The 26415-nt window shown below is 45.9% G+C and overlaps 1 protein-coding gene across 5 annotated transcripts in view; it reads right to left on the bottom strand.

Moving 5' to 3' along the window:
- Positions 1-26415, bottom strand: part of ALDH3A2 (aldehyde dehydrogenase 3 family member A2) — a 97662-nt gene that overhangs the window by 19989 nt on the left and 51258 nt on the right. For all 5 annotated transcript variants that reach the window (XM_069757243.1, XM_069757242.1, XM_069757241.1 and 2 more), the window contains 3 exons: positions 11781-11898; positions 10782-10923; positions 5717-5883 (listed from right to left, as the gene is read on the bottom strand). In XM_069757243.1, coding sequence (XP_069613344.1) covers positions 5717-5883; positions 10782-10923; positions 11781-11898 — 427 coding nt within the window. The remainder of the gene's footprint in view (positions 1-5716; positions 5884-10781; positions 10924-11780; positions 11899-26415) is intronic.

Here is a 26415-nt window from a genome sequence, read left to right as displayed (position 1 = left end):
TATGCCCAATAAATCAACGGCACTCAATCTGAGAAGGCTGTTCCTAAACATGCAAATTCCTTCCGACAATGTCGGTAAGAGGGTTGTGGTTTCTCTGGATGCCCATAAGGCCTTTGACTGTGTGGAGTGGAGCTACCTGTGGTCGGTGTTGGAACGATTGGGGTTTGGGCCTAAATTTATCTCATGGGTGCGGCTGTTGTACTCTGCTCCAGTGGCAAAAATCAGGGTTAATAACACTCTCTTTTGGAGAGCTTCTCTTTGTCTAGGGGCACTAGACAGGGTTGTCCCTTGTCCCCGCTGCTTTTTGCCCTGGCGGTGGAGCCCCTTGCTGCCAAAATAAGAGGGTCCCAGGAGGTGAGAGGTTTTATGTATGGGGACTCAGAAGATTAAATAGCATTCTACGCTGATGACATTCTGCTTTTCTTGGAGGACGCGGAAGGGACCCTGGTTAGGGCGGAGGCCATTATTGAGGAATTTGGGAGTTATTCGGGCCTAAGGATTAATTGGGGCAAATCTAAAATGATGTTGATAGATGGGAATTATGGGGATAGAGAAGTAAGAAATACTTCTACAAAGCTAAGTGCAGTAAATAAATTTAAATACTTGGGGATCCAGATCGCTCTTCCCCTGACCAGCTTTGAAGAACTGGATTTGGCGCCGCTTTTGAGGAAAATACGCACTAAAATCCAAGAATGGAAAAAGCTACATCTGTCAGTAGTTGGCAGGGTAAATCTTATAAAAATGATCGTGATGCCTCAACTCCTTTATGTGTTACACAACTCCCCTATTTGGATATCGCAGAATAGGTTTCGTAGGATTAGATCCTTGTTTGGCGAGTTGATCTGGGGAGGAAAAAGCCCCAGATTTAAACAAGAAACCCTACAAAGGTTCAAGACGGAGGGTGGGTTGGCGCTCCCTAATCCTTGGCTATACTTCTTGGCATCACAGGGTCAGCATTTTAGGGGATGGGGAGAGGAGTCTAGTGGGGCACGGATACCCTGTTGTCTGAAGAAACTGATTGGGTTGCAGGTATTGTGTGAGGGTCTGGAGGGCGGACACTTCCGGGAGAAAGGTTCTAAATTCTGTACCATTAGACTTATTCATAAGGTTTGGGATAAAGTAAAGGGTACTAGGGGAGTAAGGGCACTTACTAGATTTTCACCCATTTGGAATAACAAATTTTCTACAAGAGTTCAGACAGATGTCAGGATTCCATGTTTGGAAGGAGGCAGGTATCTCTCGGATGGGACAAATTTTACACCAGGGTAGGATTAAGAATTTTGAGGTACTGCAGGAGGAATTTCAATTGCCAGGTTCTGAGATATATCAGTATAGCCGCATTTCTCATGCGTTCCAAGCACAGTGTAAGAGAGGGCCTGTGGAGATACAGGTAGATCTTATGTTGGACTTTATTCTTATGGGGGGAGGTACGAAGGGGGTGATCTCGGGTATATACGAATACCTTTTATACTCTTTCTTGGAGGGGCACCCTATCAGAGCTAGAGCGAAATGGGAAAAGGACCTGGGGGTGATCGACAACGACCGATGGGATTCAATATTGGAATACGTACCCAGAATCTCGATGAGTGAGCCTGGGAGGTTGTCACAACTGTTTGTTATCCATAGGGCTTACAGAACTCCGGACATGTTATTCAAGGCTGGTCTGAGACCTAATTCAGAATGCCCTAGGTGCTCGCAGTCCAAGGCGGGTAACCTTCATATGATGTGGCAATGCCCCAGGCTATCCTCCTTTTGGATTGTGGTGTTGAATAAAGTGGGACTGTCATACAATTGCTCTATACCACGAGATCCCTTGGTGTGTATTCTGGGTTATGTAGAAGAGATTGTAACTGATAATATGTACAAAATGGTTATTGCCAGATTGCTATTTATCACGTGGAAGCTGATCGCCAAGTTCTGGATCAGGGAAGAACCACCAACAAGGAGAGACTTTCTGACACAAGCGGACCATATTATTGCTTTGGAGAAAAGTATCTACTTCAAGAGAAACAAGATGGACCTCTTCCACAGGTTGTGGAATCCTTGGCTTGAGTCAATTTAACTTAGGGGGTTTTGTTCGCATGCTTGGGCCTTTTGGTCCTCCTGGGAGTGTTATTGTTATGTCATTTTCCTTTTTTTTCTCTATGTACGATGTTGCAAATGGGTGCAGCTCACAGCAGGTCTCTATAGGGTGGAAGGGTGGGAGTTTGGTTCGGGGTTAAAAGGGTTTAAAAATTTAAACATTATATACAGTATGTTTATTGTTAGAGTAATGCAATTTCCTTGTACTATCCTTACTGCTAAATAAAATTTATATCTAATATATAAAGCTGAATGTGTGTGTGTGTGTGTGTGTCTGTCCGGGATTGGCATCTAAACCGTCGCAGCTACAGCCACAAAATTTTACACAGTCACACGTCTGGACCCCGAGAGCGTCATAGGCTATGTTGTGAGGCGAAGTTTTTAACCCCACGCGTTCCAATTCACCAAACAATTTTGCCCCTATCTACATAATGGGGAAAAAGTGAAAGGAAAAGTGTTGGAGGCGTCACAGCTACAGACACAAAATTTTGCACTGTCACACGTCTGGACCCCGAGCGCGTCATAGGTTATGTTGTGAGGTGAAATTTTAACCCCGCGCTTTCCAATTCACCAAACAATTTTGCCCCTATCTACATAATGGAGAAAAAGTGAAAGGAAAAGTGTTGGAGGCGTCGCAGCTACAGCCACAAAATTTTGCACAGTCACACGTCTGGACCCCGAGAGCGTCATAGGCTATGTTGTGAGGTGAAATTTTAACCCCGCGCTTTCCAATTCACCAAACAATTTTGCCCCTATCTACATAATGGGCAAAAAGTGAAAGGAAAAGTGTAGGAGGCAAATTGACAGTTGCCAGATGTGAACAAGGGGGACTTAAAGAATGAGAGCGATGGCGCCAAAGAGTATATACCGTACAGTTGCTAAGGTGGGGCCCCGACATGGGATACTCACCACACACAGGGATATGAACACACACAAAATGCGCCACACACTAACACGTGCTTGAACACATATTGCCCTCAGCACACATTTCACCACAAATACACCAACCTCGCCACATAAAAGTCGAAACACAAAAGTCGCCACTCAAAACTCGCCACGCGCAGAACTCGCCACATGCAAAAACTAGGCTCTTGCAAAACTCGCCACAAGTGCAAAACTCACCTCACGCAAAACTTGCACACGCGGAAAAATTGCCACATGCACAAAAGTTGCAACACATGCAAAAGTTGCCTCACACAAAACTTGCACATACTCAAAACGCACCACACATAAATCTCGCCACGCGCAAAACTTGCTGCACACAACTTGCTACACTAACCTGTCACATGCAACCCGACACACAAAAAGTCGCTACATGCATGTCGCCACACGCAACTCAACACACACAACTTGACAAACGAAACTCGCCCTAAAACACACACAAGTCTGGTATTATCCTTCAAAAATAAAAATCTGATTAATAAGCAGACAAACTACAAGAGCAACAAATGTACCATATAGGAAATACGGCAGCTGTCAGTCACATGACCTGTCTATTATGTGTATGTGTGAGCTAATATATATACTGCCAGGGGGAGGGCTTCCTGTTGGCTGGGGATTTATCAGGCTGCCAATTTAGCTTACAAATACTGAGGGAAAAATACTGAGCAAATAACGTGTGAACGAGGTCTAATACAGGAGGAGAGGACACACAGGTATATACTATATACAGGGGAGATGACACACAGGTATATACTAAATACAGGAGCAGATGACCTACAGGTATATACTATATACAGGAGGAGATGACATACAGGTATATGCTATATATAGAAGATGACATGCAGGTACATACTGTATACAGGAGGAGATGACACAGATATATATTATATACAGGGGAGATGACACAGGTATATACTATATACAGGAGAAGATGACATACAGGTATATACTATATATAGAAGGAGATGACAAACATGTATATACTGAGGTGATGAGGTGAAAATGAGAGGTGTGAGTGCAAAATGAGAGGAGTGAGGAAAAATAGTGGAGCGATCAGAAAATGACAGATGTGAGGTTGAAATGACAAGTGTTAGGGGGGAATGAGAGGAGTGAGGGAGAAAATGAGAGGTGTGAGGGAGAAAGTGAGAGATGTGAGGGGGAAAATGAAAGGCGTGATGGGAAAATAAGAGAAGTGAGGTGCTATAACTAACCCCAGATATTTACTATGCCCAGGCAACGCCGGGCTCTTCAGAGATAGAGATATATTATATAATTATATATATATATATATATATATATATATATATATATATATATATATATATATATATATATATACATATATACACATATATACATATATACACATACATATACATACATACATACTCACATGCTCCTGGTGCGGTCCCTGGTTCTTCTTCCTGTAGTGAGCGGTCAGATGGTACCGCTCATTACAGTAATGAATATACTCCCATAGGGGTGGAGCCACATATTCATTACTGTAATGAGCAGTACCATGTGACCGCTCACTACAGGAAGAAGCTGCTGGCGCCAGGGAACAGACGTGCAGGGACCGTACCAGGAGCAGGTGAGTATAACGTAGTGCGCGATATTCACTTGCTCCCCGCTCCACCGTCGGCGCCGCTGTGTCTTCTGCGTCCTCTGCACTGACGCTCAGGTCAGAGGGCGCGATAACGCAATTAGTGCGCGCCACCTCTGCCTGAACAGTCAGTGCAGAGGACGGGGAAGACACGGCGGCGGAACAGGAAAGGTGAGTATAGCAAGTGCCGGGGTACCAGAGAGGTGAGTAAGTGATTTTTTTTATTTTTTTTAATTGCAGCAACGGCATATGGGGCAAATATCTGTATGGAGCATCTTATGGGGCCATGTGCAGCATTATATTGGGCAAATATCTGTATGGGGCCATGTGCAGCATTATATGGGGCAAATATCTGTATGGAGCATCTTATGGGGCCATGTGCAGCATTATATTGGGCAAATATCTGTATGGGGCCATGTGCAGCATTATATGGGGCAAATAGCTCTATGGAGCATCTTATGGGGCCATAATCCGCATTTGTGGAGCTTTATACGGGGCAAATGTGTCTAAGGAGCATCTTATGGGGCCATAATCAGCATTTGTGCAGCATTGTATGTTGCAAATGTCTGTATGGAGCATCTTATGGGGTCATAATCAACATTTGTGCAGCATTATATTGGGCATATTTTAATATGGAGCATCTTATTGAGCCCATCATACACTGTATGGAGCATTATATGGGGCGCATTTTGTATGGAGCATCTTATGGGGCCCATCATGAACTGTATGGAACATTATATGGGACTCCTGATTCAATATGGATATTCAAAAACACTTTAACTACTGATGTCTCAATTAATTTTACTTTTATTGGTATCTTTTTATTTTTGAAATTTACCAGTAGCTGCTGCATTTTCCACCCTAGGCTTATACTCGTCATTACGTTTTCCCAGTTTTTTGTGGCAAAATTAGGGGAAGGGGGGTCGGCTTATACTCGAGTATATACGGTATGTATCTTAAGATGGCAGTAATCATATAAACAGTGTTGAAGGGCCCTTGGGCCCTACTTTTTCAGTTGAAAATAATTTTACCATTTTATTGTGAGCGTGACAGTCCAGGATACAGTAATCCCTGCAGTTATACAAGTACCTTTTTGTCGTTTGCAAATGCATAAAGTGCAAGTGGCTTCTCTCGCTCGTTGATAAACTGAATGGCTTCATCCACATTATTCACAGTTATTATAGGAAGTAAGGGTCCAAAAATCTCTTCTTGCATGACCTTTGCTTCTGGCTTCACATCAACAAGAACAGTTGGTGCTAGAAAACATCAAGTCTTCTATAAGTGTTCTTCAGTAACGTGGATACGAATTATAACCAGCAAAGACAGGCGTAGCAAACAAATTTACAGGTAGTTTGCCGGTCTAATTTTACTCTAAAAGCTAATTTATTATATTGTAGAATGTTATGCAACTTTGTAACCTACAGGATGGCCCAAAAGTAGGGATAAAGGTTAATGAATTACATTCTAAAAGGATTTTATAGGTAGACATATACACATGCTGAATGGCCGCCAGGTTCACCCGATTTAACACCAATGGACTTCTTTTTTGGGTGTACTATCAAGATAACGTCAGAGAAGACCCTGGTGGACCTATCTAGCCTTGCATAAGATCAATATTTCTACAGATTGTTCATCCATCAAGTCGCCATGGTTCGAGATTGAGCCAAAGGCTGTCAATAAAAGTGTTAAGAACAAGATTTTTGAAAGGAAACTCCAGACAATGAACAAATTAAGAGGTGATCTTGGAAGTATTTATGGAGACTAATGCAGACCACAATTTATATCGTACTCTGTCACATTCGGTAAAATCGCTGGAAGACTTTGAGCACTTATGAGATTAAACAGAGAAAATGTAATAAACAAAAACAATATAATAAAATTCAAGCAAACTTTTATAGTGGGTCAGTGTGCATTTACCCATCTAATCGTTTTTGATCAAGTTTATTGATTCAACCCTCTACTTCAGTGGTCCCCAACTCCAGGCCTCGAGGGCCGCCAACAGTGCAGGTTTTCAGGATTTCCTTAGTATTGAACAGGGGTTGGAATCATCACCTGTGCAGATGATCACATTACCACCGATGCAATACTAAAGAAATCCTGAAAGGGCCGCCAACAGTGCAGGTTTTCAGGATTTCCTTAGTATTGAACAGGGGTTGGAATCATCACCTGTGCAGATGATCACATTACCACCGATGCAATACTAAAGAAATCCTGAAAACCTGCACTGTTGGCGGCCCTCGAGGCCTGGAGTTGGGGACCCCTGCTCTACTTCCTTTTGGGACACCCTGTATATTGTACATTAATCCCTTACCATTTTCAAGATTGCTCGCAACAACCATAAAACATTCTTTTAAGTATCCAAAAAGGTGAAAACCTGTACAGGCCAAGTGTTATTCATAGCTGAGCGGTGGACACAATTGTATCCAGCATAGGCTGTATTAGTCAAGTGAGACAGGCAATAGGATAGGGAATTTCACTTAAAAGGGGTTGAATTCCTGAAACCTAGGCCTACTCTATGTTTTAGCTGTTTTCATTTTGTAAACTCAATTGTTGGACATTCCCTGATCACACGCACAATATTGCAACAAATTTACTATATTTGGCCATGTACACACGTTGTGCTTTTTGCTGTGGTTTTTTATGCAACGTTTAAGCTGCTTACAAAAAGCAACTTTTGCTTCGTTTTTGCTGCTTTTTTGCTGAGTTTTTATTGCTGCGTTTTTGTCGGTACATTTGTCTCTTGCGCACGCCTATAAAGTTTTGTACATAACAAAAAAAAAAAAAAAAAAATCTGATTCAACGTCATCAGGTTTTGGCACCAAAAACGCAGCAAAACCTGATTCATGCCTTTTTTTGCACTATCCATTGCTTTCAATGGGTGAAAAACGCAAAAAAAAAAGAAAAAGGGAACATGCTGCATTTTGCAAAAAAGCATCTCTTTGAAAAAACAGTCAGGAAAAAAACAAATACAAGAAAAAAAAACAAAAAAAAAAAACAGGTGTGTGTACAAGATTCCTGAAATTGCAGACTTTTATGGTACTGTAAAAACGCAATGTGTAAGCATAGCCGTTAAAACTCTCTTTCTCCACTTTTTCTAAGGCCGGTTTCACACGTCAGTGGCTCCGGTACGTGAGGTGACAATTTCCGCACGTACCGGAGACACTGACTCACGTAGACACATTGAAATCAATGTGTCTCTGCACATGTCAGCGTGTTTTCACAGACCGTGTGTCCGTGTGCAAAACACGGAGACATGTCAGTGTTCGTGGGAGCGCGCGGATTACACGGACCCATTAAAGTCAATAGGTCCATGTAAAACACATACCGCACACGGACGCTGTCCGTGTGCAGTCCGTGTGCCGTGCAGGAGACAGCGCTACAGTAAGCGCTGTACCCCCAGCGTGGTGCTGAAGCCGCCATTCATATCTTCTCTCCAGCAGCATTCGCTAGAGAGAAGATATGAAAAATCCTTTTTTTTTTTTTCGTGTTTAAAATAAAGATCCCTGTCCCCTCCCCCCTCCTGTGCGCCCGCCCGCTGTTAATAAAATACTCACCCGGCTCCCTCGCAGCTTCCTCTCAGCGCCAGCTCATAGGGGTAGAGCCGCATATTCATGACTGTAATGGGCGGCACCACGTGACCGCTCATACTGGAGAAGGTGCGGCGCGGAGAGGACGCTTCGAGGGAGCTGGGTGAGTATTTTAGTAACAGCGGGCGGGTGCACGCACAGGGGGTGGGAGGGGACAGGGATCTTTATTTTAAACACGAAAAAAAAAAAAAAAAGATTTTTCATATCTTCTCTCCAGCGAACGCTGCTGGAGAGAAGATATGAATGGCGGCTTCAGCACCAGATGCAGGGGACAGCGCTTATCTCTAGCGCTGTTTCCTGCACGCTCCGTGTGGTACCCAGTCGGCACACGGCTGCCGCACGTGTGCCACACTGATGTTCAAGGTAAGCACACGGACAATTCCGGTACCAGAATTATCTGGACGTGTGAGACTGGCCTAACAAGGTGACATGACTACTTTAAAAGACTGGGCTTAGGGAAAGGGGTTTTGCCTAATGTGTGACACCGTGCCCCATAAAAAGCATCATTTGACATCCACCATTTGCTTATTAGACACTTTTTATTCGCCTTGTTCGACAAGGGGGCATGGTTTATCTCAAATAGCCAAACACCATCCACCAAACTCCTGGCACAAATTAAGCCAACTAATAGGCGATGTAAACGTAGCCTATGTAGTCTAAGGGTATGTTCACACGTTCCTGATTTCCATCCTTTTTTTTTTTCAGGACTGAAACCGCAGCTCTTGGCAGAAAACGCAGGTCCTTTTTTTGTGCTTTTTTGGTGCGTTTTTTGATTCTTTTTTTATGCAGTTTTCTATGCAGAGTCTGTGTGTTTTCTAGGAAGTTTTTTAGGGTTAAAATGGCTGAAAATACCCTAACCCTACCCCTAACCCTAACCCTACCCCTATTCTAACCTTAGTGGAAAAAAAAAAAATTCTTAATTTTTTTATTGTCCCTACCTATGGGGGTGACAAAGGGGGGGGGGGGGGTGTCATTTACTATTTTGTTATTTTGATCACTGATCACTGAGAGGCCGGGTAAGTATAAGGGGGGGAGATTAGGGCACGGGGGGGGGGGGGGGCATCGGAGCACGAGGGGGCATCGGAGCACGGGGGGGGGGGGGCATCGGAGCACGGGGGAGGGGCATCGGAGCACGGGGGGGGGGGGGGGGCAGCCACACTCCGCCCACGCACTTCCGCCCGCTTCCCCGCACTTCCTGCTGCAGCGGTTCGGCACCACAAACCGCAATAAAACCCGCAGATATATTTTTGATCTGCGGGTTTTACTGCGGGTTTGACCTCACAATGGAGGTCTATGGGTGCAGAACCGCTGCGGCTCTGAAAAAAGTAGTGACATGGTACTTCTTTTTTCCCGCAGCTATTCAGCGCGGCTTTTTTTTTGAAATTCAGGAACATGTGCACAGCGGTTCCTGTTTTCCATAGGGTACATTGTACTGTACCCTGCATGGAAAACAGCTGCGGAACCGCAGCGGCAAAAACGCTGCGGTTCCGCAGTAAAAAACGCACTGTGTGAACATGGCCTAAGGCTGGGTTCACACTTTGCGGTTTTTACCGCGGAACCGCCGCGATTTTGATGCTGCGGATCCGCAGCAGTTTCCATAGCGTTTCCATTTACATGTAAACCCTATGGAAACTACAAACCGCTGTGCACATGCTGCGGGAAAAACCGCGCGGGAACGCAGCGGTTTAAAACCCGCAGCATGTCACTTCTTTGTGCAGAATCGCTGCGATTCTGCACCCATAGGAATGCATTGAATCGCTTACTTCCCGCATGGGGCTGTGCCCACGTTGCGGGAAGTAAGCGGATAATGTGCGGTTCCTACCCGGGATGGAGGAGAGGAGACTCTCCTCCAGGCCCTGGGAACCATCTTTGGGGTGAAAAAAAGAATAAAAAATCATGTTATACTCACCCTCTGAAGTCTCAGCGCTGCACGCGGCCGTCCGGTCAGAGTTGCTGTGCGACCAGGACCTGCGGTGACGTCGCGGTCACATGACCGTGACGTCACGAAGGGTCCTTCTCGCACAGCATCTTTTGAACCGGACCGCCGGGTGCAGTGTTGAGGAGATCCGGACATCAGAGGGTGAGTATAACCATTTTTTATTATTTTTAACATTACTATTGATGCTGCATATGCAGCATCAATAGTATAGGCGGAAACCCGCAGCGGAAACCGCGGAACAAACCGCGATAAATCTGCAGGGAGAACCGCATTTGTTTTGCCCTGCAGATTTATCAAATCCGCTGCGGGAGAACCCGCAGAGGGACGCCGCAAAGTGTGAACATGGCTTTAAGATTCTGCTGATTTTCAAACAGCATGACCCACTATTGTAAATCTGGCACATTTTACGACTGTCTAGTCCCAGTTTGCACTGTATAACAATGAGACCATATTGATAAAGGTATTCTATTGATATAAGATGAATCTGCTTCCCAAGAATTTTGCAATATAATGCAATTCTGGAACTGTGTAACTGTCATGAACACAGGACAGAAAGTGAAGAAAACAATTGATGAGCACGTTAAGAATTAATTCCATGCATCTGTGTGTTATTTCCGGTAATACATACCTATATAGCAGGTTGACTCATCTTGCTCCCCTCCAATAGCAATTTTCTCCCCTTCAAGCAAGCCAACAATACGCTTAAAGTGACGTTTGTTAATAATCCTTTCATAATCTACAGATTCCTTGGGATTATCACCATAAAACTCCTGGCACGAAAAACAAAAACTTGAGTTTTAGAACAAATTCTAAATTATGGCACACAATACAACGGCATTTTGGACAGTGCTCACTGATGGATACTTTATCCATCGACATTTTATGTTTTAAAACCCGCAAGCAAAAATATCTACAGAATTGCTACCATTTCTCACAATCACTGTACTAGGTCCAGTTCCTTTTAAATCAATGACCTAGTGGATGGGATTGAGAATAATGTGTCAGCCAAGTAGGAGATCTGATTTGGCTAGTTGAGAGGCTCTGGACTGAGGTCTAAGGGGCAGCGTTTTTACTTGGGGAGAGCGATATGTCAAGCCTAGCATATGAGAGTGAGGAGACTTAAAAGCCATGCATGCTCCTCTGGGAAATTAAAAATGCAAACTGTCTCTTCAGCGAGTTCAAGTCCTCTTTTTCTCTGAAGAGACAATTTGCAAATAAAAGAGAAAATAAATGCACCAATCACTACTTTTTCTGTTTGCATCAGTTATGCAATGGATGTATTTTGGGAATGAAATTTCATTTGGTCTGTTCCTAAAACGCAGATGTAAAAATAGCCTAGTATAAAACGGTGACTTTCCAAAATATTAAGAGCGGAAGGAAAGACATCTCCTGTGAATTGCTTCTATACAGCCTTGGGAAATGGAATGGATTGGTATCGTATTTTTTGGATTACAAGACGCAAGATTGGATTACAAGATTACAAGGCGCTTAAAATCCGAAAAATACGGTACACAATTTTGAATAGCAACATATGTCACTTATTACATAAAGAATACACTTATGTCCATAATATAAAAGATCACAATAATGGAAAAGTCATAGAAAACAAAATAAAAAAGCGATATACCTTTAGTGTCTCCTTAATCTTTTCTATCAGTTTACTTTGGATCGATTTATCACACAGAATGTAGTCAGGCGCAATACATGTTTGTCCACAGTTTACAAACTTTCCCCAAGTTATGCGTCTAGATATAAAAAAAATAAATAAAAAAAATTTCTTTAACATAGAAAGATATTAAAATATATCTACACTTTTATCCATCAATATAGCCCATGATACATAGAGATATATTCAACCATTGCTTGTCATACCTCAGCAAAATAGGATTAAAAAGTTGTGATTCATCGCAAAGAATCTGTGAGTCATAGGCAAAAATATACCGTATTTTTCGCTTTGTAAGACGCTCCGGATTATAAGACGCACCCCAAATTTTGAGGAGAAAAATAGGAAAAAACTATTTTTTAATAAATTGGTGGGGCGTCTTATAATCCATGTGTCTTATTACTTACCAGGGGTTGTGGTTGTGGTGGATCAGGGTCCCAGGCTCGTTGCCGGAGGCAGGAGTGGAGCATTGCTGCAGGCTGGGATGAGGGGGTCTGCAGGGGGCTCCTGTGCTGCAGGGGGGCTCCTGTGCTGCAGCCTGGGATGAGGGGTCTGCAGGGGGCTCCTTTGCTGCAGGCTGGGATGAGGGGTCTGCAGGGGGCTCCTGTGCTGTAGGGCTGTCTCCGGTGCTGCGGGGGGCTCTGGTGACATTTTGTGAAAGACCAGAGCCCCCCGGCAGTTCTTCCATGCGTTCCAGTATGACTAATTCCGGGAAAATGGCCGCCGGAATCTCGAGAGATGAGATCTCAGCGCTGAAATCTCATCTCCCGAGATTCCGGCGGCCATTTTCCCGGAGTCAGTCATACTGGAACTAACTCCGGGAAAATGGCCGCCGGAATCTCGAGAGATGAGATCTCAGCGCTGAAATCTCATCTCCCGAGATTCCGGCGGCCATTTTCCCGGAATTAGTCATACTGGAACGCATGGAAGAACTGCCGGGGGGCTCTGGTCTTTCACAAAATGTCGCCAGAGCCCCCCGCAGCACCGAAGCCTTCAGCATCACCCGGGGCAGCAGCGGACAACCCCGGCAGTGGCGGCGGACGACAGCGGCGGCAGGCGGTAGCGGCGGCGGACACCCCCTCCTCCCAGCCTGTAATGGTAAGCGGTATATCCGCTTTGTTAGACGCACCCACATTTCCCCCCCAAATTTGGGGGAAATAAAGTGCGTCTTACAAAGCGGAAAATACGGTAATCAAACATACATTAAAAACATATTAAAGTTTTATCATCCATAATCTATCTTAAGCCATGCACGCACGTTGCATTTTTGCTGTGTTTTTTATGCAAATTAAAAGCTGTGTTTTATAGTACCAGCAAAAGCTGTAATATTACAGAAATCTCATGCACACACATTGTAGTACTGGAGGGCGGCATCGCAAGAAGATGGGAGGCGCCGGACCCGGACCTGCAATACCCATCGGACCGAACCCCCCGGTGAGTATAATAAATTTCTTCTCTTTCAGGTCGGATCGGGGGGCTAATCTACAGCATTATACAATACTGTAAATAAGCCTTGAAAGGTGGTGGCCGTATCTTATATCGGCCAAAACTGCTGACAGGTTCCCTTTAAAGACAAACCTACCTCAAATTTTTTAATGACATTTTGCAATAAAGTTAAAGGGAACCTGTCACCTGAATTTGGCGGGACTAGTTTTGGGTCATATGGGCGGAGTTTTCGGGTGTTTGATTCACCCTTTCCTTACCCGCTGGCTGCATGTTGGCTGCAATATTGTATTGAAGTTCATTCTCTGTCCTCCATAGTACACGCCTGCGCAAAGTAATCTTGCCCTGTGCAGGCGTGTACTATGGAGGACAGAGAATGAACTTCAATCCAATATTGCAGCCAGCGGGTAAGGAAAGGGTAAATCAAACACCCGAAAACTCCGCCCATATGACCCAAATCCAGTCCCGCCAAATTCAGGTGACAGAGTCCCTTTAATAAAATTATTTTACTTGTCATGTGAAAGTCACAGGTTTGTCAAAAATGTCCAATTCTGGTATTATATACAAAGTTCATTGAAAGACTAATGGTTTAATGTTTCATTTATCCTAGTACCAAAAATGTAAAAAAGATTTCTCGGACTTTGAATAATAAAGTAAAAAGATTGGGGGACACAGCACCCTCCCTTGAAGTTGTACCGTGTTGGCTAACGTGCCGTTGTTGTGGGTTGGTACATAGGTTGAGTTTTATATTACCTGTTCCTACTACTGCTTTTGCACCAACTGAGTTGCCTGGTGCCTGTCGGAGGGTGTATACTGCCGGGGAGGAGTTACTTCTTCTTTATTTGCATAGTGTCAGCCTCCTAGTGACAGCAGCATACACCCATGGTTACCTGTGTCCCCCAATGAAGGCTCCAAGAAAGAGATTTTACGGTAAGAACCAAAAATCCCTCTTTCTTTCTCGCTTCATTGGGGGACACAGGTAACTATGGGATGTCCAAAAGCAGTCCCTAGGGCGGGATATTCTGCAAAATAGAGGAGTTGGGTAGGCCGGTCAGAAACCGCCGCCTGCAGTATCCTCCTACCCAGGCTCGCGTCCGCAGAAGCCTGAGTATGTACCTTGTAGAATTTGACAAAGGTGTGAATGGATGACCACGTTGCTTGGTGGCGAACTGCCCAGGAAGCTCCCACAGCCCGGGTAGAGTGAGCCTTCACCCCTGACGGAGGCCGTTTGTCTTGTCTTGAACACGGTATGCCTCCAGAACCGCCGAACGGATCCAACGAGCAATTGTGGACTTGGAGGCGGGGAGCCCCTTTCGCCGCCCTTCCGAGACGATGAACAGAGAATCGGCCTGACGAAAGGAGGCAGTTCTGGCAAGATAAATTCGGATAGCCCTGACCACATCCAACTTGTGAAGAGATTTCTCCAAGGGATGAACCGGGGAAGGGCACAAGGAAGGGAGGACAATGTCCTCATTGATGTGAGAAGCCGAAACCACCTTTGGTAGAAAGGAAGGAACCGGACGAATAACCACTTTGTCCTGATGAAGGACTAGAAAGAGAGAACGACAGGATAATGCCACCAGCTCCGACACTTCTAATGGAGGTGATGCTACCTTCCCGGATAGAAGCGAGAAGGAAATGTCCTGAATCGGTTCAAAGGGCGTACGCTGTAGGACGTCCAAAACGAGGTAGAGGTCCCAAGGCTCGACAGGAGGACGATAAGGGGGAGCCATATGAGCGACCCGCTGAATGAAGGTCCGCACCTGAGTCAGAGAGGCCAGGTCTCTTTGAAAAAGAATGGACAGAGCGGAAATCTGACCCTTCAAGATGCTAAGGGAAAGACCCGAATCTAGACCCGCTTGAAGGAAACTGAGAAGGGATGGAAGGGAAAAGGTCATAGGAAACAGATTGTTGTCCTGACACCACCGGAAAAAAGCCTTCCAACACCTGTGGTAAATACGCGAGGAAGCCGGTTTTCTCGCCCTTATCATAGTCTGGATGACGCTATGAGAAAAACCCGCGTCCTTCAGGACAGCGGCCTAAACGGTCATACCGTTAAGTTCAGAGACCGAGAATTCGGGTGGAAGCGGGGGCCCTGCGAAAGAAGGTCCGGACGATCCGGAAGCCTCCACGGTACTAAGAGCACAGGAACCCCTTCTATCTTGATCTTTTTTACGACCCTTGGGATCAAGGGGAGGGGTGGAAACAGATCGGGCATCTGGAACTGGGTCCACGAGATCACGAAGGCGTCGCATCCGACAGCCATCGGATCCCGAGATCTGGAGACGTACTGGGAAATCTTGTAGTTTGCCCCGGAAGCCATCAAGTCGACGTCTGGAACGCCCCACCGCTGGCAAAACTGCGGGAAGAAGCGACCACTCGCCGCCACGATGCCCTGACGACTCAGAAAGTTGGCTTCCCAATTGTCCACTCCTGGGATGTGGACGGCTGACAGAGAGGGAACGTGACCCTCCGCCCATCGCAGAATTTTTGCCACTTCCACCATGACTTGCCTGCTGCGAGTCCCTCCCTGATGGTTTATGTAAGCCACGGCTGTGGCATTGTCCGACTGAATGCGGACCGGTTTCCCTGAAAGGAGAGACTCCCAGCGGATGAGGGCTAGAAAGATGGCTCTGATTTCCAAGTGGCTGATAGGGAGCCACGCCTCCTGAGCAGTCCAGCGGCCCTGGGCCGTGAGGTGGAGGAAAACCGCCCCCCAACCTTGGAGGCTGGCGTCGGTGGAGATCACCTGCCAGCGGGGAGGGAGAAATGACCTCCCGCGCAAAATGGAGATGGACAGCGTCCACCAAGAGAGAGAGACTGTTTCACCCTGGGCGAGAGGCGAAACGGACGATCCAGGGAAAGTGGGTTCCTGTCCCAGGCAGACAGAAGGGCCAGCCGGATGGGACGAGAGTGGAACTGAGCATAGGGGACCGCTTCCATGTTCCCCAGAACCCTCATGGTGAGGTGGAGAGACAGAGGATTCGGGCTCTTTAGAGCTCTGACCCCGACCCCGAAAACCGGACGAGAGAGCAGGAAACGTCTTCCTGGGGGCGAAGAAAATTCTATCTTCTAGCCTGAAGTGACGATCTCCCTGACCCAGGCATCGTCGACTACTGATAGCCAAACCTCTGAGAACAGAAGAAGCCGGCCTCCCACCCTGGAGGGATTTCCAGGTGGGGGCGACCCGTCATTTGTTAGAAAACCTGTGGCCCCAAGATCCCGATGGTGTTGCGGGGTGGCTCTTAGCCCTCCAGCGAGGTGGAGGTCTGAAAGGAGGTTTTCTTCGGTCTCCCTGCGAGGAAGAACGGTCCTGGTTGGAGTTTCCAGAGGCGAAGGACCGAAAAAGATGGCGAATGGCCACAATGTTGCCGTTAGCACTGGTGGAGCAGGCCGCTGCATCAAGGGAGGCATTCATGAGGTACTTTCCTGCAAGAGAAATCTGATCCGCTAAATCAGACAGTTCCTCAGCAGGAGCAGAGGCCAAAATGCCCCTGCGCAGGGTCTTGGCCCAGGCTGACACAGCCCTAGCTACCCAGGAAGAGGCGAAACTAGGGCAGAGGGAGGCTCAGGAAGCCTCAAATGCCGATTTTGCTAATGCCTCGATTTTCCTGTCCGTGGGGTCCTTAAGGGAAGCCGCGTCCGGGATAGACAGAATCGTCTGCGAGGATAGCCTGGAGACGGGCGGGTCGACCTTAGGAGACTCGGACCATTTGGAGACAAGGTCGTAGTGAAAGGGATATAGCACGTGAAGCCGTTTCCTGCCAGGGAAACGCTTGTCAGGGTTTTCCCAGTGTGTAGAGGTAGTGTTATCAAACTCCTTGTGATTAGGAAAAACCCTAGAAGGACGTTTAATCCGTTTAAACGCAACGGAGACGTCCTGAGAGCTTGCCTCATCCTCTTTAAGCTCAAGCGTTTGAATGATAGCTGAAATAAGGCTATCCACCATCTCCTGTGTTCCAGAAGTCTGATCTGCATTAGAGTCAGATTCCGACTGAGAGGATAGGTCAGACCCGACGTCCGCCTGCGAGGAGGGGGAACGGGCAGATAGGGGTATCCAGATGTGGTCCAGGGAACTGGAAGAGGATCTAGATACGGTCCTTTTTCTGTCTCTTTTGTCCGGTCTGCCTGTGTGAGGGTCTTGGACAGGTGCGAGCGAATCGCCGTGTGAGGCGTTCGTGGCACTGGTGGCACTAGAGAGAAGCGGGATACGTTCAAGTGCCTGGCCAAGGAACTGAGAAACCTTAGTCAGGTCGGACACTGATTGAGACATTGCAACAGCCCACTCCGGGGGAGGGGGGGGGGTGCACTCATCCCGGGACCTAGGAGCTTCCTGAGAAACGGACATGGTGGGAGAAATGCAGGACGGGCAGAAGGGTGAAGGCTGACCTGAGGCCCACTTTTTCTTACAGTGAGCGCAGACGTAATGGATGGCAAAGGCCGGGGTGGGGTCGGACATAGGTGGATATTACCTTGTCCTGGAGAGGAGAAGTACTGCCGGGAGGAGTTGAGCCCGAGAGAGCAGTAGTACTGAGCCAGCTGAAAAACCGCGACAGCGGAAGCCGCAGGTGCCTGTGTTCCCCTGAAATTCTTCTGTCCCACGCGGTGAGCCAAGCTGAAAGGGAGCAGCAGGAAGACACAGAAAAGAGCGCTGAGACAGTGCAACACTGTGGGCGTGCACAGGCGCCGAAGGGGAAAGCAGGAGAAATGTCCCCAACTGCGCTGAAAAACTCCTGGCCGCAATAATGCAGGCCGCCACAAAAGGGCGCAGAAGCGCCGAAAGAAGAAGAAAAGCCCGGGAGAAAAAACTCCTGGCTGCAATAATGCAGGCTGCCACAAAAGGGCGCAGAAGCGCCGAAAGAAGAAGAAAAGCCCGGGAGAAAAAACTCCTGGCTGCAATAATGCAGGCCGCCACAAAAGGGCGCAGAAGCGCTGAAAGAAGAAGAAAAGCCCGGGAGAAAAAACTCCTGGCTGCAATAATGCCGGCCGCCACCAGGGGGCGCAGAAGCGCCGAAAGAAGGAGAAGAAGAAGCCCTAAGAGAAAAAAAAAAATGGCGGGAGCTCGCTGTTTGGATCCTGAGGAGGGAAGGAGAAATGCCGGTGTGCAGCAATAGAGAAAAACCGGCGCCAAAAACAAAAGGTAACGACCCTTCTTCCCTGATGCAGCCCTTTTACTCCCCTAATAAAGATGGAGATGTACCCCATGTGATGACCCCCCCTTAGAAGATCGCTTGCCGGGCGGCGTGCGGGCTGGGGAAGGGGGAGGGGGTTTTGGGGGGGGGTGTTGCCTGGTGCCTGTCGGAGGGTGTATACTGCCGGGGAGGAGTTACTTCTTCTTTATTTGCATAGTGTCAGCCTCCTAGTGACAGCAGCATACACCCATGGTTACCTGTGTCCCCCAATGAAGCGAGAAAGAAATAAGTATCTACATACTGTAATTAGTAATCATACTACCCTGACCCTAAACCTCAAAAGTGAATGGGCCACACTTCGTCATACTAGTATAACATACCAATCCTTATTATAGGATCAAGAAGTGCCTTCAAACACAATTTACAAAATAGCAATTTCTTTATTTCAAATATAAAATAGAACAACATAACATTAAAATAGGTGCCTCAAACCAAACAAAACCAGAGGCTAGGAAGGCAAAGTGGAGTATAGTTGACTTATATATATACAAATAATACAATATATGGGGACATACGCATTATAAATCTGCCACCTGACATAATGCAAACTTGTGGAAAGGAAAAAACACACAAGCAAAATTTATAGGAGGTACTGAGGTTATAATTAACCTAAAACAAGCAGACACCCATCACCAGTCTGATACTGCCTGTTTCCTTCTACCACTAACGGGATGTAAAGTGCATGTAATCAGATCCTCCTCATATTACCTGGCTTAGAGTCCCACACACAGTTCCACAGCCAAATGTCATTTCACTTATGTATAGTATACACCTGTATGTCATCTCCTGTATATAGTATATACCTGAGTGTCATCTCCTCCTGTATATAGTATATACCTGTATGTCATCTTCTCCTATATATAGCATAACCTGTATGTCATCTTCTGTATATAGTATATACCTGTATGTCATCTCCTATATATAGCATATACCTGTATGTCATCTCCTCCTGTATATAGTATATAACTGTAGGTCATCTGCTGTATATAGTATATACCTGTATGTCATCTCCTCCTGTATATAGTATGTACCTGTATGTCATCTCCTCGTCTATATAGTATATACCGGTGTCATCTCTCCTGTATATAGTATATACCTGTGTGTCATCTCCTCCTGTATATAGTATATACCTGTGTGTCATCTTCTCCTGTATATAGTATATACCTGTATGTCATCTCCTATATATAGCATATACCTGTATGTCATCTCCTCCTGTATATAGTATATACCTGTAACATAGTAACATAGTTAGTAAGGCCGAAAAAAGACATTTGTCCATCCAGTTCAGCCTATATTCCATCATAATAAATCCCCAGATCTACGTCCTTCTACAGAACCTAATTGTATGATACAATATTGTTCTGCTCCAGGAAGACATCCAGGCCTCTCTTGAACCCCTCGACTGAGTTCGCCATCACCACCTCCTCAGGCAAGCAATTCCAGATTCTCACTGCCCTAACAGTAAAGAATCCTCTTCTATGTTGGTGGAAAAACCTTCTCTCCTCCAGACGCAAAGAATGCCCCCTTGTGCACGTCACCTTCTTTGGTATAAACAGATCCTCAGCGAGATATTTGTATTGTCCCCTTATATACTTATACATGGTTATTAGATCGCCCCTCAGTCGTCTTTTTTCTAGACTAAATAATCCTAATTTCGCTATTCTATCTGGGTATTGTAGTTCTCCCATCCCCTTTATTAATTTTGTTGCCCTCCTTTGTACTCTCTCTAGTTCCATTATATCCTTCCTGAGCACCGGTGCCCAAAACTGGACACAGTACTCCATGTGCGGTCTAACTAGGGATTTGTACAGAGGCAGTATAATGCTCTCATCATGTGTATCCAGACCTCTTTTAATGCACCCCATGATCCTGTTTGCCTTGGCAGCTGCTGCCTGGCACTGGCTGCTCCAGGTAAGTTTATCATTAACTAGGATCCCCAAGTCCTTCTCCCTGTCAGATTTACCCAGTGGTTTCCCATTCAGTGTGTAATGGTGACATTGATTCCTTCTTCCCATGTGTATAACCTTACATTTATCATTGTTAAACCTCATCTGCCACCTTTCAGCCCAAGTTTCCAACTTATCCAGATCCATCTGTAGCAGAATACTATCTTCTCTTGTATTAACTGCTTTACATAGTTTTGTATCATCTGCAAATATCGATATTTTACTGTGTAAACCTTCTACCAGATCATTAATGAATATGTTGAAGAGAACAGGTCCCAATACTGACCCCTGCGGTACCCCACTGGTCACAGCGACCCAGTTAGAGACTATACCATTTATAACCACCCTCTGCTTTCTATCACTAAGCCAGTTACTAACCCATTTACACACAATTTCCCCCAGACCAAGCATTCTCATTTTGTGTACCAACCTCTTGTGCGGCACGGTATCAAACGCTTTGGAAAAATCGAGATATACCACGTCCAATGACTCACCGTGGTCCAGCCTATAGCTTACCTCTTCATATAAACTGATTAGATTGGTTTGACAGGAGCGATTTCTCATAAACCCATGCTGATATGGAGTTAAACAGTTATTCTCATTGAGATAATCCAGAATAACATCCCTCAGAAACCCTTCAAATATTTTACCAACAATAGAGGTTAGACTTACTGGCCTATAATTTCCAGGTTCACTTTTAGAGCCCTTTTTGAATATTGGCACCACATTTGCTATGCGCCCATGCTGCGGAACAGACCCTGTCGCTATCGCTATAGAGTCCCTAAAAATAAGAAATAATGGTTTATCTATTACATTACTTAGTTCTCTTAGTACTCGTGGGTGTATGCCATCCGGACCCGGAGATTTATCTATTTTAATCTTATTTAGCCGGTTTCGCACCTCTTCTTGGGTTAGATTGGTGACCCTTAATATAGGGTTTTCATTGTTTCTTGGGATTTCACCTAGCATTTCATTTTCCACCGTGAATACCGTGGAGAAGAAGGTGTTTAATATGTTAGCTTTTTCCTCGTCATCTACAACCATTCTTTCCTCACTATTTTTTTAAGGGGCCTACATTTTCAGTTTTTATTCTTTTACTATTGATATAGTTGAAGAACAGTTTGGGATTAGTTTTACTCTCCTTAGCAATGTGCTTCTCTGTTTCCTTTTTGGCAGCTTTAATTAGTTTTTTAGATAAAGTATTTTTCTCCCTATAGTTTTTTAGAGCTTCAATGGTGCCATCCTGCTTTAGTAGTGCAAATGCTTTCTTTTTACTGTTAATTGACCTGTAGGTCATCTGCTGTATATAGTATATACCTGTATGTCATCTCCTCCTGTATATAGTATGTACCTGTATGTCATCTCCTCGTCTATATAGTATATACCGGTGTCATCTCTCCTGTATATAGTATATACCTGTCTGTCATCTCACCGTACATAGTATATATCTGTATGTCATCTCCTCCTGTATTAGACCTCGTTCACATGTTATTTGGTCAGTATTTTCACCTCAGTATTTGTAAGCTAAATTGGCAGCCTGATAAATCCCCAGCCAACAGGAAGCCCACCTGTTATAAGGTAATTCAGTACCACAATGGACATAGAGGTCAGAGCACATACAGTGACCTGACAATAACCCAAAAACATAGAACGAGCTCTGAGACGTGGGAACTCTGCTGACCGCAATCCCTAATCCTCTCCAACCACACTAGAGGCAGCCGTGGATTGCGCCTAACGCTCCCTATGCAACTCGGCACAGCCTGAGAAACTAGCTAGCCTGAAGATAGAAAATAAGCCTACCTTGCCTCAGAGAAATACCCCAAAGGAAAAGGCAGCCCCCACATATAATGACTGTGAGTTAAGATGAAAAGACAAACGTAGAGATGAAATAGATATAGCAAAGTGAGGCCCGACTTTCTGAACAGAGCGAGGATAGGAAAGGTAACTTTGCGGTCAACACAAAACCCTACAAAAACCACGCAAAGGGGGCAAAAAGACCCTCCGTACCGAACTAACAGCACGGAGGTACACCCTCTGCGTCCCAGAGCTTCCAGCAAGCAGGAAAAAACAAATAGACAAGCTGGACAGAAAAAAACAGCAAACAAAATAGCAAAGCAGAACTTAGCTATGCAGAGCAGCAGGCCACAGGAACGATCCAGGAGGAAACAGGTCCAATACTAGAACATTGACTGGAGGCCAGGATCAAAGCACTAGGTGTAGTTAAATAGAGCAGCACCCAACGACTTCACCACATCACCTGAGGAAGGAAACTCAGAAGCCGCAGTACCACTTTCCTCCACCAACAGAAGCTCACAGAGAGAATCAGCCGAAGTACCACTTGTGACCACAGGAGGGAGCTCTGCCACAGAATTCACAACAGTACCCCCCTTGAGGAGGGGTCACCGAACCCTCACCAGAGCCCCCAGGACGACCAGGATGAGCCATATGAAAGGCACGAACAAGATCGGGAGCATGGACATCAGAGGCAAAGACCCAGGAATTATCTTCCTGAGCATAACCCTTCCACTTAACCAGATACTGGAGTTTCCGTCTTGAAACACGAGAATCCAAAATCTTCTCCACAATATACTCCAACTCCCCCTCCACCAAAACCGGGGCAGGAGGATCAACAGATGGAACCATAGGTGCCACGTATCTCCGCAACAATGACCTATGGAATACGTTATGTATGGAAAAAGAATCTGGAAGGGTCAGACGAAAAGACACAGGATTAAGAACCTCAGAAATCCTATACGGACCAATGAAACGAGGTTTAAACTTAGGAGAGGAAACCTTCATAGGAATATGACGAGAAGACAACCAAACCAAATCCCCAACACGAAATCGGGGACCCACACAGCGTCTGCGATTAGCGAAACGTTGAGCCTTCTCCTGGGACAAGGTCAAATTGTCCACTACATGAGTCCAAATCTGCTGCAACCTGTCCACCACAGTATCCACACCAGGACAGTCCGAAGACTCAACCTGCCCTGAAGAGAAACGAGGATGGAACCCAGAGTTGCAGAAAAACGGCGAAACCAAGGTAGCCAAGCTGGCCCGATTATTAAGTGCGAACTCAGACAAAGGCAAAAAGGACACCCAGTCATCCTGATCAGCAGAAACAAAGCATCTCAGATATGTTTCCAAGGTCTGATTGGTTCGTTCGGTCTGGCCATTAGTCTGAGGATGGAAAGCCGAGGAAAAAGACAAGTCAATGCCCATCCTACCACAAAAGGCTCGCCAAAACCTCGAAACAAACTGGGAACCTCTGTCAGAAACGATATTCTCTGGAATGCCATGTAAACGAACCACATGCTGGAAGAACAATGGCACCAAATCAGAGGAGGAAGGTAATTTAGACAAGGGTACCAAATGGACCATCTTAGAGAAGCGATCACAGACCACGCAAATGACTGACATCTTTTGAGAGACGGGAAGATCTGAAATAAAATCCATAGAGATATGTGTCCAAGGCCTCTTCGGGACCGGCAAGGGCAAAAGCAACCCACTGGCACGAGAACAGCAGGGCTTAGCCCGAGCACAAATCCCACAGGACTGCACAAAAGAACGCACATCCCGCGACAGAGATGGCCACCAAAAGGATCTAGCCACTAACTCTCTGGTACCAAAGATTCCAGGATGACCGGCCAACACCGAACAATGAACCTCAGAGATAACTTTATTCGTCCACCTATCAGGGACAAACAGTTTCTCCGCTGGGCAACGATCAGGTTTATTAGCCTGAAATTTTTGCAGCACCCGCCGCAAATCAGGGGAGATGGCAGACACAATTACTCCCTCTTTGAGGATACCCGCCAGCTCAGATAAACCCGGAGAGTCGGGCACAAAACTCCTAGATAGAGCATCCGCCTTCACATTTTTAGAGCCCGGAAGGTACGAAATCACAAAGTCAAAACGGGCAAAAAACAGCGACCAACAAGCCTGTCTAGGATTCAACCGCTTGGCAGACTCGAGATAAGTCAAGTTCTTATGATCAGTCAAGACCATCACGCGATGCTTAGCTCCTTCAAGCCAATGACGCCACTCCTCGAATGCCCACTTCATGGCCAGCAACTCTCGATTGCCCACATCATAATTTCGCTCAGCAGGCGAAAACTTCCTGGAAAAGAAGGCGCATGGTTTCATCACCGAGCAATCAGAACCTCTCTGCGACAAAACAGTCCCTGCTCCAATCTCAGAAGCATCAACCTCGACCTGGAACGGAAGCGAAACATCTGGTTGACACAACACAGGGGCAGAAGAAAAACGACGCTTCAACTCTTGAAAAGCTTCCACAGCAGCAGAAGACCAATTGACCACATCAGCACCCTTCTTGGTCAAATCGGTCAATGGTTTAGCAATACTAGAAAAATTGCAGATGAAGCGACGATAAAAATTAGCAAAGCCCAGGAACTTTTGCAGACTTTTCAGAGATGTCGGCTGAGTCCAATCATCCGAGAAGATCAAAATGTCATCCAAGTACACAATCAGGAATTTATCCAGGTACTCTCGGAAGAGGTCATGCATAAAGGACTGAAACACTGATGGAGCATTGGCAAGTCCGAATGGCATTACTAGATACTCAAAATGGCCCTCGGGCGTATTAAATGCAGTTTTCCATTCATCGCCTCGCTTAATACGCACAAGATTATACGCACCACGAAGATCTATCTTGGTGAACCAACTAGCCCCCTTAATCCGAGCAAACAAATCAGATAACAACGGCAAGGGGTACTGAAATTTAACCGTGATCTTATTTAGAAGGCGGTAATCTATACAAGGTCTCAGTGAACCATCCTTCTTGGCTACAAAAAAGAACCCTGCTCCTAATGGCGACGATGACGGGAGAATATGCCCCTTCTCCAAGGACTCCTTCACATAACTCCGCATAGCGGCGTGCTCAGGCACAGATAAATTAAACAGTCGACCTTTTGGGAATTTACTACCAGGAATCAAATCGATAGCACAATCACAATCCCTATGCGGAGGTAGGGTATCGGACTTGGGCTCATCAAATACATCCCGGTAATCAGACAAGAACTCTGGAACCTCAGAAGGGGTGGATGACGAAATAGTCAGAAATGGGACATCACCATGTACCCCCTGACAACCCCAGCTGGACACAGACATGGATTTCCAATCTAATACTGGATTATGGACTTGTAGCCATGGCAACCCCAACACGACCACATCATGCAGATTATGCAACACCAGAAAGCGAATAACCTCCTGATGTGCAGGAGCCATGCACATGGTCAGCTGGGTCCAGTACTGAGGCTTATTCTTGGCCAAAGGCGTAGCATCAATTCCTCTCAATGGAATAGGACACTGCAAGGGCTCCAAGAAAAACCCACAACGCCTAGCATACTCCAAGTCCATCAAATTCAGGGCAGCGCCTTAATCCACAAATGCCATGACAGAATACGATGACAAAGAGCAGATCAAAGTAACGGACAGAAGAAATTTTGACTGTACCGTACCGATGGTGGCAGACCTAGTGAACCGCTTGGTGCGCTTAGGACAATCAGAGATAGCATGAGTGGAATCACCACAGTAGAAACACAGCCCATTCAGACGTTGTGTTCTTGCCGTTCAACTCTGGTCAAAGTCCTATCGCACTGCACAGGCTCAGGTTTAAGCTCAGGTAATACCGCCAAATGGTGCACAGATTTACGCTCACGTAAGCGTCGACCGATCTGAATGGCCAAAGACATAGACTCATTCAGACCAGCAGGCATAGGAAATCCCACCATGACATCCTTAAGGGCTTCAGAGAGACCTTTTCTGAAAATAGCTGCGAGCGCACCTTCATTCCATTGAGTGAGTACGGACCACTTTCTAAATTTCTGACAATATACCTCTATCTCATCCTGACCCTGACACAGAGCCAGCAAGTTTTTCTCTGCCTGATCCACTGAATTAGGTTCATCGTACAGCAATCCGAGCGCCAGGAAAAACGCATCGATATTACTTAATGCAGGATCTCCTGACGCAAGAGAAAATGCCCAGTCCTGAGGG

This window comes from Ranitomeya imitator, chromosome 3 (assembly GCF_032444005.1).
Source record: "Ranitomeya imitator isolate aRanImi1 chromosome 3, aRanImi1.pri, whole genome shotgun sequence".
NCBI classification, from domain to species: domain Eukaryota; kingdom Metazoa; phylum Chordata; class Amphibia; order Anura; family Dendrobatidae; genus Ranitomeya; species Ranitomeya imitator.
The sequence above is the reverse complement of the archived record's forward strand: the minus strand, read 5'-3'. Positions and strand labels throughout refer to the sequence as shown.